Here is a 20,204-nt window from a genome sequence, read left to right on the forward strand (position 1 = left end):
ACATGTAAATGTAACAGCTCAATAGCAACGCAGGATATGAAAAGGGCGCAAAAACCAACCCTGCAGAAAACATACCTGTCGCAGGAGTTAACTTTCAATTAGCGCGCGCGCGCACACACACATTTGCAAAAGCGCCACAGTGTCAGTGAAGGGGGTCACACGTGCAGCTCAGGCGCCCCCCTCCCCCTCCCCCTCCCCCTCCCGCGCGGCGAGGGAAGGGTTAATCGTGTGACGTCACACTTCCCGGGGCGGTGACCTTAAAGGTAGGGCACGTAGATTTGCTCCAGGGACGTGCGGAAAAGTGACGCGTCCCCTTTAAGGCTTAATTTCGCCTTTTAAGGCTGCAAACTTTCGCGGGGATCGTTTCTCTTTTGCGCGCTTACGGGACACCTTGCGGAGGGACCCGCGCGGCGTTTCGGGGGAGGGGGGCCGGGGGGAGTCCTCGGACCTTGTGCATCCAGTAAAGTATGGTGGAGAGAAGCGAACACTGTGTGCGTGTTTTTGTTCCGCGGCTCTCTGTTCGTGTGTGGAGGTGTCGCGTCGTCGGGGGGGATGGGGCCGGGGTTCGGGGTTCGGGATACGGGGTGGGTGGGTGGTTGAGGTGGGGAGTGGTGGGATCCGTACTTTAACTTTGCGCTCGGCGCGAGACCCTGGCGGGTCCCCCCTGCACGCGCGTCCGCTCAGGAGCCGCTCGGGGAAAAGGATGCGAAAGTGAACCTTGTGCAAGAACGGAGGTCGTGGAGGTTTCCTGGAGGGGACCAAAGTGTGTGTGTGTGTGTGTGTGTGTGTGTGTGTGTGTGTGCGCGCGCGCGCGCTAAGAGACACAGCCTTTCCTTTCCAGCGGAGCGTCTCCAGGACTCCGGGCTCCTTCCACATGTCGCCATCGTCGATTTGTTTCATTTGCGAAGGGAATTGTTGCGGCTACCTTGCGCGATGGGGGGATGGGGGGTGCGGGTGGGGGTGTGGTGGAGTAGGGGTGCTAAAAATGGGAGCTGTGCGGCTGCACCACGGTAAATGGCTAGGCGGTGGGGGGCGAGGTGGGCTCCTTCTCTCCAACAGTCCCGGCGCTCGCGCGACTCAGGACCACAGTCAAGTACATATATAAACAAAATGCAATAAACAGCACAACAATGGCACGAGGAGAGGGGGAGGGGGGGCGGCGGCGCGGCCGCGAGCGCACTGCGCCCTCCCCCAATTAATAAGCGCGAGAAGGAATGGCCTCAATTGGGGAAGGAGATCAGAGTCGGTTGGTCTCTCCATCAGTTCGGTGCGTCATGTCAGGAGCCCCAGTGTAGCGGAGGAGCACCGGCCGTCCTGAGGTGAGTGAGAGCTTCTGGTGGAGAAGGAGAGCACCTTCTAGAAGCTCCTGGGTTCGGATGGGACGGATCTCGTGGAGCTCTGACGCGGGAGCTCTGCTGGAGGCCTCTTGCTGGAGGTCTTCTGGAGAGCCGATGGGGATCTGCTCGACTGGAGGAGAGAAGGAGAGGAACCGAGGTAGAAGCACCATTCTTGTGTGTCACATGAAGGACCCGAGAAGAAAGGAGAGGAAGGAGACGACCGTCCGCGGCTGCTCTTTCACAAATTAGGAAAAGAGATCAAAAGCGCTATTTATTTATTAACACGAAGCTCTTTTAACGTTGTGCGTAAAACTCGCATGTTTTTTTTTCTTCTGGATTTTAAATGAAGGAAAAGGAAGTCCAGGTGGCTTTACCATCTTTTTAACATTTTTCAGTCTCTCTCCTTTTTAAAAACATTTTTTTTTTCCTCCTGAATAAATCAATCAATATTGATTTAGCCATTTAGGAATTTTTTTTTTCTCCTGCAGGGACTGCAGTTTACATAGGTAGGTGCTTTCTGATTTACACTATTTCATTTATCAGTGTCACTATCAATTAGGAAATTAAAACCACGGAACATGAAACTTTACCTTGAGATGCTAAAAATGTATCCTCCACAATGAATGTGTGCGTAATAATAGTAATTTTTAATAATAACCGTAATAATAATAATAATAATAATAATAATAATATTAATAATAACAATAATAATAATAATAAACAAGAATAACAATAATAATAATAATAATAAATAATAAGAAGAAGAAGAATGATTGGAGATAAAGAAACTTGTACCACGGAAATGTCCTTGTCGTATGGAGAATATATTTATCACACGTACCCAAAATCCAGATTATTCCTAATACACGCTGATAGTTGGCATTTGTACGACGAACTCCAGAGTAAATATGGAAATACAGATGTAATTTACAGCCTTCACAGGCAATTTATTGCATTCCGTAATTAGAGAAGTTAAGGATTTTCCCTCATCTTTTTTTCCGAGCCTTTGATGTCAGTTTTGTTTTTCCACAACCCTTATTAATTTCGCATTTCCACGCCTCATTGCACTGCGCAGTAAATTGAAATTATTCACACGCTAATAGGTGATTCACTCTGGAATAGAAGGTAAACGAGCTGCTTTTACCTCGCGAGCCACATGGACGCGTTAGGGTAAGAAACGCTTTTAATGGTCATTCTTGGCGGGGGGTCTCGAGCCGTTCGCACCCGTGCGGCGGCACTCCGAGTAAAGAGCAAAAGAGGGGGAACGACTCCTAGGACACAGTGAGGTAAAACACAGTGAGTTAGTACCGTTCGTCTGGACACACAATCAGTGCTTATATATTTTCCAATATATTTCTAATATTGCATTTCTGTAAATATATATGCATTTACACAATTATATATGTGTATGACATGTATAGCAGCATTTCTATACGTATATATACAAGTGCGATATATATGCATTTATGTGTTATATATATATTATATATGTTATAATATATATATACATATACACCATATCCTCTACATTTCGCAGGAAATTTAGTCTTTCTTGCATGCAAATGACTGTGTGGCAGTGTTTGGTTGATCAGTATTTTTTTTCCCCCTTCTTTAATATTTTTTGTCAGTTCTGAGTTGAGCGGTAAACTGTTTCCAAGTCTTGGACGGGTTTACTGTGTTTTCGTGCCCTTTACCCCAAAACTCTGCCTTTTCCCTTGTTTTTATTCAACTGAGCTTAGCAGAAAATAATAACCCCCCCCCCCCCAATACAGTCAACTGCAAGTTTAAGGGCTCGTTTGTGCTCTGAGTTTATCTACCTATTTGTCTGAGTAATAACTGGATTTGCCTAAATATGTATTTGCATATGATGCGCGAGCCACTATATGGACATATTTGTATATTTTCCACTGGCAGTTTGACTACAGCTCGCGAGGCCTTTTACTTTTATTGTAAACGATGAATAATGGAGGGATGTGTTGAGTGGTGGCTTTCTGGAGCCCAAGGTCATCACACACTCTGAAAAACATCACCTCTGAGATACAGAAGCTCAGCAGAGACACACACACACACACACACACACACACACACACACACACGGTGCCACATCCAGCTTTGCTTTCGGCAGCTGTTTTACACCTTTTCTCAGGCCATGTCCATTTTTACCGCCTTTTCTTTGCTTCTTTCATGTTCACTCTGGTGAGACTGGACTCATAGAGCGATGAAGATGCTGGTTTCCTGCCACTGCCCGCAAATAATGCACCTTGTTACACTGTATTTACACACACAGCACTAGTGGTAAAGGTTGGAGGAGCTGGAGCTACAGGAGCTGCTCCAGAAAGAGTGTATCCATAGCTAATATATACTTTGTGTTTTACCCTTTAGTTACTTACGTGTAAAACATGTAGAACATGGATTTAACTTTGCATTAGTGAGCTCGAAGAGCCTTTCTGCGCCTTTTTGAAGAGTTTTAAAGAGGCAGTTTCTGCTTAAATGCGCAGTTTGTGAATTGAATGAGGTGTGTGTGTGGTTTTCTGAATTTTTTTTTGTGTGTGAAATTTTTGTACACATAGTCAATCACCCCCCCCCCCCCCCCCCCCCACAACCACCACCACCACCATCAATGTGCATGTGGTGTATGAGGACTGTTAGTGGGGTGGGGTGGGGGTGAGGGCAATTATTAACTGCACTCACTGTCTGAGTTTCTCACAAATGGTGTGTATTCTGGTGTGAGCCGCACATCGCGCTGAAATAAACTCTCAATCCAAATAAAATGTACATTAAAAGCGCCGTTAAATAAACGCAGGATTGATTGTCTGTTCGGGCCTATTATAGACTTCCTGTCTGCGCACATAATTAATAATTAACATCTGTATAACAAGTCATAAAATACACACCTATCGTGGCTAAACATTATCCAGAGCTGCGCTGCCCCGCGCTGGTGCTTCTTTTTGATCTCTTCCCACGAGGAGGTTTTTTTTTATTTTTTTTTTTAAAACAAATTTCCTCAACGAGGTCCAGTCCGAGGATTATAACTTACAAGCGATTTTATTTGTTTATCTCGCTTGTGATATTTAACTTTTTGAGGCCAGGCAGAGATTACAGGGTTTATTTGCATGTCTCCCAATAATTTCAAAATGTGTCCTGACAGCAGTCAGGGCTTCTCCGGGGATGATATTATAAGCACATTCATATCTACAAGTGAATGTATTCAATCACTGCTCTTTCAAACTCACCTTCGTGCCGCGTGGCGCACCGTTACACCCTTTGTTTTCAACGTGCTCTCTGTCCTGTGCGTAAAAGTAATGTTCTGCTTTCTTACCCGGGTTTGGGCTCCACTTTAGTACACGAGCTGGAAAAGTGAGAATTTACCCATTTCCACGCGCGGCTCGAATAGATTGCCCCCCCACACCACCACCACCACCCGGTGACACCTCCACGTTTCCATCACGCAGCGAATGAAAAGGCCGCGATGCGAGTGTAAAAAGCGGAGCATCGCTGGGAGAGAAAAAAAAAGGAAAAAAAAAAAAAAAACGCGACGAGTGTGTGTCGTGTTTTGTGCTCGTGAAAAGGGTTTATCTTCAACCAGTTTTCATGGACACGCGCGCTGGAGTCGCGCGTCAAGGACCGCGCGTCTTTACGCCATTTTCCACGCAGGCCTCGCGCCCAACGTGTCTTTATATTTGTCCGAAATTTGTAAACACCGAAAAAAAGTATCTGCAACTTGTTTTCCACGTTATTTCCCTCCCCCGTGAGTAGCACGAGAAAGGAAGTTTTCAAATGAATGCGTTAAGAAATGTCACGCGCATATGAAACATGTTGGATGCGTTTCAGCACCGAAGGATGTTTTCTGAGCTGTGTGGCCAGTGGACGGTCGTGATATATGGTAAAAAGGTACCGTGTTTACGTTCAGCTGGAGCTTCTTTTCTACAAAAAAAAAACAAAAAAAACGTCGCGGTGGAGGAGCTCGCGCCGCGTCTCGCGCCACTGCTGAGTTGCGCCCAAATCTCGGGTCCTGCCGTTGACCCGAGCCGGTAGCACCTCGTCCCCTGGACTGGACTTTATTGAAGTGTGTGTGTGTGTGTTAAAGCAGACAAGGCAGCGAGCGCGTCGATCCGAAATTTTCATTTCCCCGCGTGTGTGTTCGAGGCTCTTGGAAGCGCACGTGCGTTGTCTCGCCTCTCTGAACGCCGTGACCTTGGAGCGAATGTCCATCAGCAGTGAGCAACGTGCCTCCAAAATTGTTCACACTGTCCGTTTACATAAAAGAAAGTAAGTTTATTCATAACCATATTTCCGGCCATCGACTTCCATCGCGCGGCAAAGGCCTTTTCGGCTCTTAAACTTGCAAACCTCCGGGTTGCAGAAATCTGTGTGAAAGTAACTCCATTGGCGGCGGGCAAAATATTTAAAAAAAAAAGGGTAAATTAAAGCGCAGAGCGAGTAAAGTGACCCCCCGCAGAGCAACCGATCGCTTCTGGGAGATGACTGCAGTCTCTGCTGACTATGAGTCCTTGTCCAGTTCTCATGCAAAAAAATTAATTAAAAAAAAAAAACATTGAGGACAAGTGGTCCACTGTGCAATGTGACAAGAACACGAGGCACTTTGAGGGTAGTGTCCATCCGGAAGCCTTGGGGGACATTTGGATTTTTTTTTTTTTTTTGTAAATAGGAGCCGTGCAACTTAAGGCAACCAAAAGGTGGGCCAACCACTAACCATGTGACTTACCCCGTTGTCACTCTGTTTATACCACAAAGATCTTGTCCTAACAGGAGTATAAATTGACAGGTTCGAGCTTCGTTCGCTGTCCAATATTTACGGGCGTGTGGAATATTTCATAGAAGCAAGCATTCCCAATAATTGTGTCATTTCCTCTGAAAAACAATGGTCTTTTTTTTTGTCTGATGGCTCGGAAAACTGTGACTGGAGAGAGAAGCGTGTGTACGAATGTGTGACACACACACACACACACACACACACACACAAATGTATATGTATGTATATGTTGGAAAAGGGAGCTGCAATAGGGGGTTGACTCAGGTTGTCAGCTGCAGTGATTTATATACCTGTTTTTAGAGGTTGGTCCCACACTGCTTACTTGGGTTCCGTCAAAAGACGTGTCCTGTGCAAAACCTTGTCCAAACTTGTGTCCCTTAATTGCCTCATTCTGACACAGATATAATTTATGGCCATGAACTCTGAAAAATCTGAAAAAACCAGCAGCTGCAAAGTCAGGGTAGCCCATTTGGTTGCAGAATATGGGAACCTGAAAGGTCTGTACTGCCACACGGTCTGTTGCCCGAGGACTTACCTTCTTCAGCATGGTAAAGCTATAAAAGCAAGGTGTTGTGTGGGAAACGCACATTAATTGCAATAATGAAAAGGCAGACTGCACAAAGAGTGGCTTTTTCCTCAGTACGTGGTTAAAAAATTGCTTTTTTTGTGGGAATTAAGTGTAAAAATATCTTTAAGATGTTTATTGTGAAATATTTTGGTACTTCAGCACACATACCTGACTACGTCATGGCTCTGAAGCGTCTACCAGGGAGATCAGAGATCTTTAACCCCTGCAGATGAGGGGCCAGCGAGGCTGAGAAGTTCACCCAAGCGCCTGAGAGCACGAGGTGAACTCCTTATTAAAGTGCCCCTTGGTCGCGCTTAATCTTGAATAGAATACAGTTTGTATGGAAAGTGTCTCTGTGTGTATATAAATTATTATGCATAAATTATTTTTGAGTTTAGTTCCTCCTAGTTTCCAAAAAGTGTTGCAGATAAGAAAAAGTGAAAACTTTTCCAGCGCAAAATGAACAACTCAGAAGTCTCACACTAACATGGGTTTGAGTAGACAAGCTGTCCATATTATTCTTATAATTATTATTATTATTATTGTTGTTGTTGTAAATATGTGTGCATTTATCAAAGTGTCAGTTTCATAACAGCGGCCAAGGCTCACTAAAGGACATTAGACTGGACACGATTAAAAAAAATTTTTAAAAAAGCTGTAGTGTGTCCTCACTGTGGCCCAGGTGGAAATGTAAAGGCCGCTATGTTTCCTCTTGTGAAGCCCAAGAGAACCACAAAACCGCGACACTCATCCGTGCCGCCGGACGTCAGGTGTATTTTAACAGGAAGAAAATGGTGGGCGTGTTGGACATTTGGCGGAGGAATGGGCCTCGGGGTGCTGAGGTCTCTGATGGCATCACACACCCACAGGCCTTGTGTACCCTTTACACTCGCTGAACATATTCCATGGTATCACCTACAGGACGCAGCCACTGAGTTTGCTGGTGAATGTGTGCAATACAGCCATGTGTCAATTACTTGGCAAGCCGAGGGGGTGGGGGTGTCCGAGAGCACGGTGCGCAGGCACCTCAAGGCTTCGGAGGAAGGCCGAGCTCACCTGCGTGCACTACGCTTTAGACAGAAATCCAGGTGGAACCAAAGACCAAGGAGATAAGGAGCATTTGGGCCTTCCAGCAGGAAGGCCTCATCCCAGCGGGTGGAGGCCCGGGTGTGGGTGGAAGATGGCTCTGGAATGAGGCTCTGGGTGTGGGTGGAGGATGGAGGGAGAAGTGTCAATCAGACGCGCTTCATTGATCACCGACAATCCTCTTCCCAGGACCGGTTTGTTTCAAGAGCAATCAGTCACTCCGCATTAATTATCCCGCGTCCGTCCGCGCGGCTGCTCGTGCTGGCACGCGGGGCAGGGGCCGAGGAGACACTGCGTGTGTGTGTGTGTGTGTGTGTGTGTGCGTGCGGGTCCGTGTGTCCCTGTGTGTCCCTGTTTGTTGTGCTTGCTGTACAAAGGACCCCACAGCCCACTTTTCAAGAACCCGTTAAAATCTCGCAATAAAAGGCCTTTTTCTTGTCACAAGACAAATGCGTGCCGGCGTTTTAAATACTGGACCTTTTGTGGGATAAGAAATGTTATCTTTTTGTCCCAACGCGGCCTATTGTTGAGCTTCGCTTTAGTGAGGCAGCGGTACAACTTGGCCGCAAATTTAAAATCCTGAGAATTAGCAGGAATTTTTTTTTTTAAAAAAAAAAAACTGCGGCTGCTGCGCGTTCGGTGAAAACCATCCGAAGGTCCACGCGTGGGGCAGCTTCCCACTGTTTGGACTTCTCGTGTTCCCCAAAAGCCCTGGCTTTAAAGAACTTGCAGAAGGCTTGACTTCCATGAATAAATTCTCTGTATTAATTTGTATCGCCTCGAACGTGAAAATGTGGCCAACGTGCAGCAGCGAGGCCTCCGTGGTCCTCGACGAGGGACAGGGACGGACACCCGGAGTACAATGAGCGAGTGTGTGCTGCAAATCAAGTCAGGAATAGTTCATGAGGGCAAGAACCCTGGTTAGAAATGTGGCGTGCACATTGCATCATGATGTGATTATAATGCATTTACCCACAACTCAAAAAGGGGTTATTCTACTCTTTTAATGTGAGTGTTATGGGAACCAATATTACAGCTGGAGTATATACAAGAGCAAATGTAAATCTGTGTGTCCACATCAACACCCGAGTCAAACACTCTGCTGGAGTTAGGACGGCTGTAAAAAAGTGTCCCAAACACTAATGTGCATTTCAGAGGTCAATAACCATACTGCATAGCTGTCCCCTTCATCCCTGCCCCTCATCATCCCTGTGCCTGGAAATAATTAATACTTCGCAAAGTGTATACAAATTAAAAATGGAAGTATTGAATTATTCAACTACAATAAAATAATAATTGAATAACATAACGTAAAAAAACATCTTCATATTAAATTAGAAATATTACAATTAATACCTTCATTTAATACACTGAAAATATTTTTTTTAATTCAGCCCTGAAGAGATTATTACAAATAAACATTTTTAGCATGTGCAAAAATCCTATAGGGTGACACAGCTCCCTATAATAAAACAACAAACATAAATGAATAAAAATAAATATAAAAATTAACATACACATGAGAAAAATAAGACTTTCTGTAAACGTCTGTCTTTAATTATAGGCCAGTGTGATATCGCCTATGGGAAGATGGTATTATAGCACAATGTAGAGAACTATATTGACTATAATTTATTTAAATGCACACTGAAAAACTGTTGCCCGACACATGCAGGGCTGTCAAGGCAGAGCTGAACACACCGCTTTAAAAAAAAAAAGTATAAAGTGTGAAACAAATGTCACTGGATGGATGTATGAGAGAAGCGCGCGACTGTCGGCACACAAAGGAGCGAAAGGCTCAATTACTCTTAAAAAACACGAGCGCTACAATGTTACGAATGGCGATTTTAATCATTTCATTCACATTAGCTACGGCATAAAACCGGAATAATACAATAATAATAAACATTGAGTACAAATAATTTGAGATTGTAAAATTGTGTAACTGCAGGTCATACAACGCGAAACACACAACGAATCATTCTGACAATGGTGAGCAATGCTGTCCTTATAAATTGTTATATATTATTATTTTTCCAGCCATACAACCAGATACATTTTCAATACGGTTTGTCCGGATTTAGGGTCGCGGGAGTCTGGAGTCCTATTATTATTATTATTATTATTATTAAGTAAGTAAATGACTCCGACACGAACCTCGGGATACTCTTCCGCGTGGAAACGAGTCAAAGAGAAGGATCCAGGGAATTTTCGTGTGTCTTCCGTGCAACCGCGACCTCCGCCTTCGTCTCGCCCGGCCGTCGGCGTCGCCTCGTGCGCCGAGAATCCGCGTTCGCGTTTCCCCCAAATCGGACTCCCTGCACGTTCCGCTGGAAATAAAGGTGCGTTTCTCGTTCCAGCTCGAACTGCTGCGATGTTGTTATTATTATTGCTGTTGATGTTGCTGTTGTTGTTGCATGGCATTAATCCGTGCATGCAGCTTCCATATTTTAATACAACGTGTAATTTCGCCCTTTGATTCGGCGGCTCGCGACTCCCCTCCGGCTCCCGGGCCGCCGGGTCCCGCCTCGGGGACGCCTTGAAACAGCCCCTCCTTATCTCCTTTCATCATCCAACTGCGGGCCGCCTTGAAACCGCAGGGCCAGTAATTGCTTTTTTCAGGCAGCCCAGTGCGGACTGGCCAACAGCCAATCAGAGCCTTGTTTACACTCGGTGATTGACAGTCTTCTGGCAAGCGTCCAGCCAATCAGAGGCGAGCCTGAGTGAACCTCGGGTTTTTAACTCTTTACGTTCCGGGAGTAATATGTAAAAATGGATTTATATTTTTTCAATAACTGTAATAGCCTTTCTAGGAGCAGACAACCGTCACTGGCAAAATATCCCAGCATAGTAATGAAAACCCGTTATACAAGAAACGATCTGGAATAATTAACAAATGGTATTTATCTTGTTGACAGAGCTAATCCATTGTCTTGATATTAGTAAAAGTGTTCTTAAGCAAAAGTAATCGGTGTTTTAGTGGTTGCATTTTTAATTTTTGCCATTAAATGTTTTCTTGCAGACCCTCTTCTTCTCTGATTAGTTCTTACAGCTTTCACTGGGACAATGAATGGAGACTGACTGGGTTCACTAGTACGGGCCTGGTCGCATGATTCTTAGCGCTGAGTTCTGCAAATAACGCGCAGGACACCTCAGATCGTTCCTCTTCCTCGTGCCTGGGCCTAAACATCCATTATAAAGTGTAATGGTCAGTGAAATTCTTCCGTTTGCTTACATGCGGTGTGACTGACAACAGTTATTTTTTTTTTCATAAGAGGCGGTACCACTTCTTTTGTTGAGATGTTGAAACGCTGGTCTCATATATAATAAAAAAGGCTCGAATCCTCCCCAGTGTCCTACACGCATCTGCGGGCCACACACACTCAGAGTCGTCTATGATGTCCTGATTCATACTGAGCAGCAGTGCCATCATTTTACAAAGAATTACACACTTGGGTTCTGATTCAGTCATCGCTTACCCTTATCCATTTAATTCTAGGTTATATGATTCAGCATGAAATAACTTTTTGTTTCTGTGATGTCTCACTTGCGCTGCTTATGGCCAAAGAACTTTTCAAAGCAGAGCCCAGGGCTGCCTGCCCAATAACTTTGCATTGCCCCCGGACTGGAATGACAATAACAGCTACAGTAAACCATAAAGCACTTCATGTCTAGGCTGCACCCTTCACGGCCACATGTCTGAGATATATTGTATCCTTTTCAATAAGTCTTCATTACACAATCGCAGCGGGCAGCCCCGCTCTTAACTTAGACAAAATATGACATGAATCTGAACGTAATAATACATTTCTAACGGGCCATTTTAGATCCATTACAAAAGTGTTGGGAGACTTGTGAGAAGATTCTCTTCTTCACAGGAGACCGGCTCCCTAGCTCAGTACCTTGTCCATGCCCAACTTCCTGGTAAATGAGGCTAAAATGCATATAGAACATGCATCGCGGGAGCGCTCCTGCGACGTGAACGCGCCGTACACATTAATGCGGGTCGCCTCCTCGGCTGCGCAAGGCGAGCTGCGCAGCTCGCGGTAGCACGAGACGGCTCGCCCGCGGTTCTGTTAAGTTATTCCAGCTGACGCGCCATTGGCCCGCCGCGGCGTCCAATGGCAGCGCCTGTTTACGGCACGGCGAGCGGCACGAGCTGATTAGCATTCAGGCATCCGACCAATGGGCTTGCGTGTGTGCCGCCACCCCCCCGCCCACCCTTCCTCCCTCGCCCCCCCCCGTCCCTCCGCAGTTGAGTGGCACGAGCAGCGCGAGGCGGCGCAGGGAAAGAGCGATGCCGTGTGGAGCTCCTAGCTTCGGTTTGCTAGCAGCTGAAAGTGCGGAGCATCTGTTCAACTGCACGTTGCAAACAGACCAGGATGTAACCATTTCCACATCTTTCTTTCTTTTTTTTTTTTCCAAAAAGAATTCAGCCTCATGCATTACTGTTTTTTTTTTTTTTTTTTAAATTAACTTTTTCCACATTTTCAAACAGTTATTGTTATGCAAGGAATAACTTACCAGTAAGTAATTTATTTATTTATTGTGTATTTTTTAATCTTGGAATGCGCATTAATAAACATACGCTTTTCATGTGCCGTTTCTTTGCAACATTCTCCGTAGAATATATATTACACTCAAATGTTATACCTGAATCGAGACTTGCGGAAATATAATTTGTTTGGACACATTGTAGTTTGCTTTATTTTGAAAATTAAAAAAAATAAATAAAATAAAATAAATGCGTGGACCTATATATATATTTCTATAAATTTAAATAAATATATCAACATATATAAAATACGCTGCTGAAAGGGAGAGAAAATGAACATGTTAAGATTTCGTTTATTCAATCACATTGCGACACAAATATATAAACGTGGATTTTTTGGACAATGAATCGCTGCGTTTACATTTTTGAGAATGTCTCTGCGAACAGTCAGTTTGCTTTTCAAACGGCACAACATTACATGTTTCGCTGCGTATGAAATTGGGGGATGTTTAGAATTCATAATGTACTACGAGAAAATGCCCTATTTGGTTATTTTTGGAGGAAAAATACAACGGCTCTTGATCCATTTGGGATTTGATTTTAGGGGCCGCGCGCATGGGCACATTGTGACTCTCTAAATGGTTGTTTTTATGGGGTTTTTTTTGTTTAATTGTGCATTTATGTGTGTTCTGTGTGAGGTACTTCGGCGCGGCCGTTCGTTCCTCCGGCTCCCCGGCTCTGTTTACACCGCTCAGCCGCAGGAGAGGCACTTCCAGCCGGACACGGCTTCCGCGGAAGAGTCGCTGTCGCCGCCGCGCGCTGATTCTCGCTCTACAGCACGCATTTTTAAGTCATTACAATTTCCACATAATTTGTGCACACTTTAACGCGGAACAAGGGCCGGTGTCCACTTTTGGGCAGTTTTATTGCACACTGTAAACGGGGAGAAGTGTTGGAAAAGATAAGCCAGTTCCCAGCAGCGGCGGCGCTCGGCTCGCGCACACGGACTGATCCGTGATGTGAAAGAAGTGGCGTTCGCGGCGCGAGCTCGCGCGAGGAGCGAGTCCCGCGTGCCCGCCGAACACCGCTTCTCTCCCTTGTCACACACACACACACACACACACACACCGACCCGTTTTACATTAGTTTTGTGCGTAGTTATCCGCGAGGCCCGCAGCTCGACTGTGTGTGTGTGTGTGTGTGTGTGATTCCCGTGTCTTTTCGCATGTTTGTAGCCGCGCTGGTTCGTATAGAAAACGCCACACGGTTGTGTTCTCGGCAACACGGCTAATAAAAAAATATCCCTGAGGTAAACCCGGTCTCCGTCTCGCTCCTCTGTATTCATTAACCTGAGACGGACTGAGCGTGTAGCAAAACACACGTCTTCTCGGTGGAAACACGGAGCACGTACGACACACGTATGACACATGCGTGTGCTCTTGTGTCGCGCGAGAGCAGCGCACGCGTTTTCCAACACAAACACCCCGCGTTTCGTGCACGAAACGCTCCCGTGTTGTAAATATTCGCACCGGCGTTCGCGTTATTAATTTTTTTTTGAGCGGCGTTAACATGCAAATAGCATAACGTGTAAGTCAGCCGCGTTCCTCGTTTTTAGCGGAAAAAAATGTACCAAAAAAATTAAAAAATTCAAGAAAATGTGCAGCACGCGGCGCGCGCGGCCTCAGGGTTCCGGCCGCCGAACGGAACAGGCAGCGCGCGGCGCGTCCAGAGAGCAGCGGCGGGAAGGGAAGGGAAGGGATGGGAAGGGGCGCGAGCGCGGTCAGCGACGGCGCGCACGTGCACTCCCAGGTCTCGAGCCGCGCGGCGCTTAAAGCGGGACCGCCGACTTCACACTTTATTATTACAATTTATTACAAGTCGTACCACGTCTAGGGGCCGCCGCCGACTTCTGAGTTTATTTAAAAATATGAAATAATAGGGAGGGTGAGTCATTAGCGTGTGTTTGCTCAGGTGTGTGTTAGTGGAGCCTGACAGGCGCTCTTTGCATTATTTCACATTTCACATTTTTTATTCTTTGCGCGCTTATCGCAGATGATGACGGGCGATAAAAAAAGCCGAGGTTCGGCCTTGTTGTAACAGTCTTGGGCGTGTTCTGGAGTGTTCTGGACGTGTCTTTGTGTGTGCGACATGTGAGAAAGTGCAGAGAATCAGGTAGACTGGGAGACACCGCTTCGCAGTCACTCATCATTATACAGTAAATAAGGGCATACTTAAAGATTTTATGTGCATTTATCAGACACTGTGCAGTTTATGTATAATGTATAATTATATGTGCACACACGCACATGTGCGTGAATATATTACACGTACACAAGAAATATATAGTCCACTGTTGCGAGAATACAAATATAAATATGTAGAATATATTTATCTGCTCTATATAATATGCTTTAAATCCTACTTAATTACAACGTGTAATACCCTGGCCTGCTCTGCAGTATGCATTATAATACTTCAATTTACGAATGAGAGTTTGAAACCAAAATCCATACAAAGCAAAGGCGCTGCAATTTTTATCCTTGGCGGAGAAATGTCATTGTAATAATTTAGTACGTTGCCAGCTGGTGCTGTTTGCTCCTGTTCCCGATACATCGATTATCGAGCGCAAAGAAACTCGAACGGGAATGTTCTCCTTTGCACACGAGGGAGGAGGGAAGCGCTAGTAATTTGGAAATGTGCGAATGCTCCAGTCCACCGCGCCCCGTCTTTGCATCTTTTTTTTTTTTTTTTTTGTACAGACTATCTTTTTCTAAATTTAAATTTAAACTTAAATTTTAACGTGCATCTTGCGGCGAGCTGCGCGCGGGTTATTTTGCGTGCGCAAAGAGAGCGGAGTGTCGCGTCCCGCTCCGCCGACGAACACAAATAATGACGTGTAGGGCGAGCAGCGTGACGTATGAAGTTTCAGAAAGAAGTACAAATGACCAGTGTGACGTTTTTATGGCCAGTCTGAAGCACAAATGAAGAGCGGCACGCATGACCGCTTCCTCCGAGCAGGAACGCTAATGCTCTTTGTTCTTCCCCGGTCTCGTGCAGAAGTGATGCTCAGGAGCTCCTGACCCCGGGACCCCGCCGCCCTCCCCACCGCCCTCCTCTCCGGGGATTATAACACTGTATCTGGGTGGCGTTTCATGCGCTCCGCGCGCTCCCTCCTGCATTTCGGATTACCCTCTCGCGGACGGGATGGAAGGCCGGGACTTCGCTCCTCCAGCCCACCTCCTGTCGGAGCGCGGCGCGCTCGTGCACCGAGCCGCGTCCCGCATCGCCCCCGGCGGCCCCGGTCCCGTGCAGCCCCCCCACGGGCCCTTCCAGCCGGGCAAGTACTACCCCCCCGCCCTCCACATGGCCCCGCATTCAGGTGCGTTCCCCTGCTCGCTGTTGCTCTGCTTTGAGGTGGTCGCTCGCTGTGGGGCTCGAACCCCTCACCCTCCTCTCTGTGCTGCAGTGCGAACCTGTGCGGTTCATTGACCCGATTCACTGATTGATTGATCGACTGCGAAAGGGAACGAGGGGACAGCGCGGCTTTTGTGCAGATCGGCTCCAGCGCCGCACTCCTCGCATTTTTTATGTGTCAATATTATTAACTTTTATGGAACTGTTTACTGCTCTTTCTCCGCGTTCGTCATAAAACGAGAGTCGAGCTTTCGGAGGCGCGCGCAGTAAAAGAGGAAAAGGGGGGGAGAGAGGAGATCTCACTTATTCTAATTCTCCCTAATTGATGTGTAAATATGTGGTGATTTTTGGTAAAGATTTCTCGTAACCCCTGCGCGCGCGCCTGTGCGTGTATGTGTGTGTGTGTGCGCGCGCGCTGAAGCACCGGCAGCTGAAGGAGTATTTTCAGCAGAATGTCATATTTGTGCTGTAATTCCTGCTGGACTAGTACTATTGCTGGCAGTCGCAGTTCATGGAAAAAATACCCTGTTTTGTTTGCTTTTTACTGTGTTTTACTGTGTACCGTGATCCTCTTTCTTAAGAAATGACTGTCGGTGTTTCTGTGTGTTTTTTTTCCCCAGTGTCTTCCGGTATTTTCCAGTATTTGTTTCTACTCTGATCATCACATTGGATACGTTTAATAGCGCGCGCACCCCCCCCCCCCCCCCCCCCGTCTTTTATTTTGATGCTGCAGTAAGGCCGGGTGTCCGCGCGCGATTGCGGGGGTCGCGTAGTATAGAAGGCGGTTTGTAACATGTAACATGTAATATGTAACACTAGAAAATCCGGCTTCTGTAGCGGACCTTAATGTGACGGGGTGCGAATGGGTTGACAGCGCGTGCAGTGGGGTTAACAAGTAGCCGAGGTATCTAGTTCAGCAGAAGTGTGTGTGTGTGTGTGTGTGTGTGTGTGTGTGTGAGATACATATTTTGCATACTGAAATAGGTGCACTGTGCCTGCCAGTGGTCACATGTGCGCGGAATCTGTTAGGAGCATCTAGATGCCTAGGCTAAATGATAAGTAAGTGAGGGTGAGGGTGTGGGTGTGGGTGTGGGAGGGGGTGGGGGTGGGGGTGGGGGTATCTCACATGAGTGGCCGTGGACCGTGTTATCATTTCTGCGGAATTGTGTTTTAAGGGATATTAAATCAGTGCATTGTCTGTGTCACGTGGGTCGTCCGGGCCTCTACGTAAAATTGTGCTTTTTGTGTGTTGCGCTCCTATTTATCCCGGCAGTTTCCACGCGCGGTTAAAAAGAAAGAAAAAAGAAGAAGAAGAAGAAGGAAAAAAAAAAACAGCCCAGCGGGTTTCGCTGTCCTGTTTCATCCACGTCATTCACCGTGGACATACCAATGTTTTAATTTTTATGATTATTTTATGCTTTCAGAATGACAAAGAAAATATAAGACATTGACGTGCAGGCAACGCAGGTAAAATATTGGCAACTGTTTTTACATGTTACCTGTAAATTTAGGTGTAAATGGGCGTAAATGGGTGTAAAGCCCCAGAGTTCCCGCTGTGTCCCCTGGATTTATGAGAAATGTGAAATATAACGGAATACAAGAAACAGACGAAGACAACTTGATAGAAATGATTCCACCTTTTAAAGGAAATTCTTCTACCCGTCCAGAAAAACATCTCAGCGAAACCCCACCACCATCAATTATATAATAATAATAATAATAATAATAATAATACCATCACCGTGCATATATTATTATTATTATTATTATTATTATTATTATTATTATTGTATAACAGTAATATCACGCCGCCAGTTGTAAGAGGAATAAAAACAATAAGTATTGTTCATATAAACGTGTCTCACTGAAACAAAGCTCTTATTCCGCAGTGTTTCTGTTATCCATAGTTATCAATAGTTTGCTTTAAACAGCACGAGATCTGCATTTTAAATAAAGTACGCGAATGTTGATAAGATACACACCCGCACACACACGATTATACACGTAATACATTCGCGCGCGCGTGTGTCTTCGCCAGATCTGTAGTCTCTGTGCTCCTTATTGTTCATTCAGACGCGTTCAGTAATATGGTCAGAAAGGAATTATTATTATTACTATTATTATTATTATTATTATTATTATTATTATTATTATTATTATTATCATCTTGATATTTTACAGCTATGGTCTTAAGTGGCCTTTCTTCAGCCCTTCCGCCTCGTACTACATTTCAGTGTAAAAAGTACGTACCGTGCGTGCGTTTTATTACAAGCACGTCGCTGTTTTTTTTCTATCCCTGAATTTTTATCTCTTCTGAGTCATCAGAACCTCCCCTCCCCCACCCCAACCTAAAATACGATTTAATTAATTTATTTTTAAAAAAAGATTTCAAAATGAATTGACTTATTTACAACCCAGGCGTGTTTACTCTAGTTTACTACAATCCAGATGCCGACGGACTGTGATGACGCGCTAAATGAAAACTTGTCCTCGTGTCCAAACTCACATTATGAACTTTCCGCAAAATCCATCGGAGTCAAATGACCTTACAGTGAAAAAGTAGGATTTTAATGCTACACACATTCAGGTATTAATTCTCATTTTTGCGCTTTATTCATTAGAATGACGTCACCTCATAAATGACTAATTAATAAATTGGCAGTCGTTTCACATCCGGGAAATGAATTGGGTTTGTGGCGTCTCTCTGCTGCGGGACTCGACCTATTAATACAGGACCTGGTGAGAGTGGGGGTGGGGTGTTGTCCCAAGGTTCTCAGGCGGTCACCTGAGAACACACACACACACACACACAGAACACACACACACACACACACAGGTGTGCGCCTGGTCTCCCGTGGCGATGCGCGCCTCCGATCCACATGCTCGTCTGCGTTTGAACCCGTGCGCGTGTACGGAGGTGGTGCGGTCTGTGGGCTCCTGCGCTCGGGCGTCCACACGCCCCCCCCCCCCCCACCCCCGACCCCAGCCCTTCTGGGAGTTATGAATATGAACAGTTAAAAAGACCATGGATGTTCCACAAGTGGCCTGAAGTGTGTGAACACCCGCATTCCTCAGACACTCTTACTTAGCGTCCTGCCCCCGCCTCTCCCACCTTCCACCCCCCACCCCCAGCAGCCCCGTTTCCCACGCGGGTTATTTCTAGTTATTCCTGTCGCCCCCCTGACTTCATTCTCTTGCAGCCATGTTTCTCAGAAAGTCACAGAGCGCCACTGTCAGGCCCCGCTCGGGCTCCTTTTATTTTGCGCCGGGCCCTCAGACTTGGGTTCGACAGCGGCGGCGCCCCCTCTGAGATCAGGAACGGCGCGTCATCGGCGCTCGGCCCCGGGCCCTCTGGCTTTGATCACACTCGTCGGGGGCACGCGGCGCTTCTATTTTTGGTGCCGTCCACGTGCGTGTGTGTTTGCAGGTGTGGTTGCTCTGGTTGGACAGGTCGCGACCCACCCATCCCACTGGTGTTCCGGTGTCCACGGGATGGAAGGAAGCACCGGGTAAGACCCGGGCGGACATTGCCGTGGCACCCCCATGGGGGCGGCCTACAGCAGAGTGCCGTTTACCACGCGAACACACCGGGGACCCGGTCCACAGCGGAGCGCCCCCAAGTGGCGGCCGAGCGGCATCTCTCCTTCACGTCATTGTCTTCCTGCTGGGGCACGTCGGCACCCGGCCCGCCGTAACCTGACACGCCGCGTTATGTCTGAACAGAGGCGAACATCAGCGTCTGAACGTTGCGGTGGTCAAGCGCGCGCGCGCACGCACACACACACACGCACACACGCACAGAGGAGTCATGGTGGCACATGGAGGTTCATTTATAGAGCTGCCAACAGTTCAGGTCCCCCCATCAAAGGGGAGCCCTTTTGTTCAGTGTCTTGTGTCATCCCTCAAAGCCACCCCCCCTCCCCCAGGAGATGTGTGTGTGTTTACACGCTCTCACACGTTCAGTTAATCATTCCTTTCGTACAGGAGGACATCGGTGCGCTTGCTTGCATGCGCACCGTTCGTCTGCGGTCGTTGGAAACGAGCGAAAAAAACCCAAATTGTGACGAATTAATGAGTTTGATTCCTGCCCCCCGTTGTGGGACAGTTCGGGGTAATTTTGTTTCTTCCGAAACAAGGGTTTCAAATCAAGCGGAGAGCGACGTCCTGTTTGTGGGTTCGCATCCCAATCCTGTTTGTGGGTTCGCATCCCAACGAGAGGCTTCCTGGTGTGCAGATGAGGTGGGCAGTTCCATTAAATATCACGGCGCATACAGGTAAAGTGGGGGGGATCGGTGTAAAACCCGCTGACGCTGTCACTGGGCGAAGTAAACGGTGAGCCGCTGCAAGCGGCACTGTGGACCGCGCCGCCGTCAAGGTCGCGACCCCTTGGGTGACACAGCTCTCCGGGCTGTGCCCTTTAGGCCCATCGGGGAACCCAAACTGCACATGAGGAGACAATGAGAATCATTCATTTCACGTTCGGTGAATCAACAGTCTGGTTTCGCCACCGAAGGACTGGAGTCTGTGTGG

At 46.7% G+C, this 20,204-nt stretch overlaps 1 protein-coding gene across 5 annotated transcripts in view; it reads left to right on the top strand.

The window, feature by feature from the left end:
- Positions 1-941: 941 nt before the first annotated feature.
- bahcc1b (BAH domain and coiled-coil containing 1b) overlaps positions 942-20,204 on the top strand; it is an 88,788-nt gene continuing 69,525 nt past the window's right edge. For 4 of the 5 annotated variants that reach the window (XM_029250603.1, XM_029250606.1, XM_029250605.1 and 1 more), the window contains exons 1-2: positions 12,066-12,291; positions 15,318-15,639. In XM_029250603.1, coding sequence (XP_029106436.1) covers positions 15,465-15,639 — 175 coding nt within the window. In that variant the 5' untranslated portion in view covers positions 12,066-12,291; positions 15,318-15,464. Of the gene's footprint in view, positions 1,320-12,065; positions 12,292-15,317; positions 15,640-20,204 lie in introns of those variants that run through there. The other variant, XM_029250604.1, reaches the window with a different exon arrangement.

Source organism: Scleropages formosus, chromosome 3 (assembly GCF_900964775.1).
Source record: "Scleropages formosus chromosome 3, fSclFor1.1, whole genome shotgun sequence".
Classification (NCBI taxonomy): domain Eukaryota; kingdom Metazoa; phylum Chordata; class Actinopteri; order Osteoglossiformes; family Osteoglossidae; genus Scleropages; species Scleropages formosus.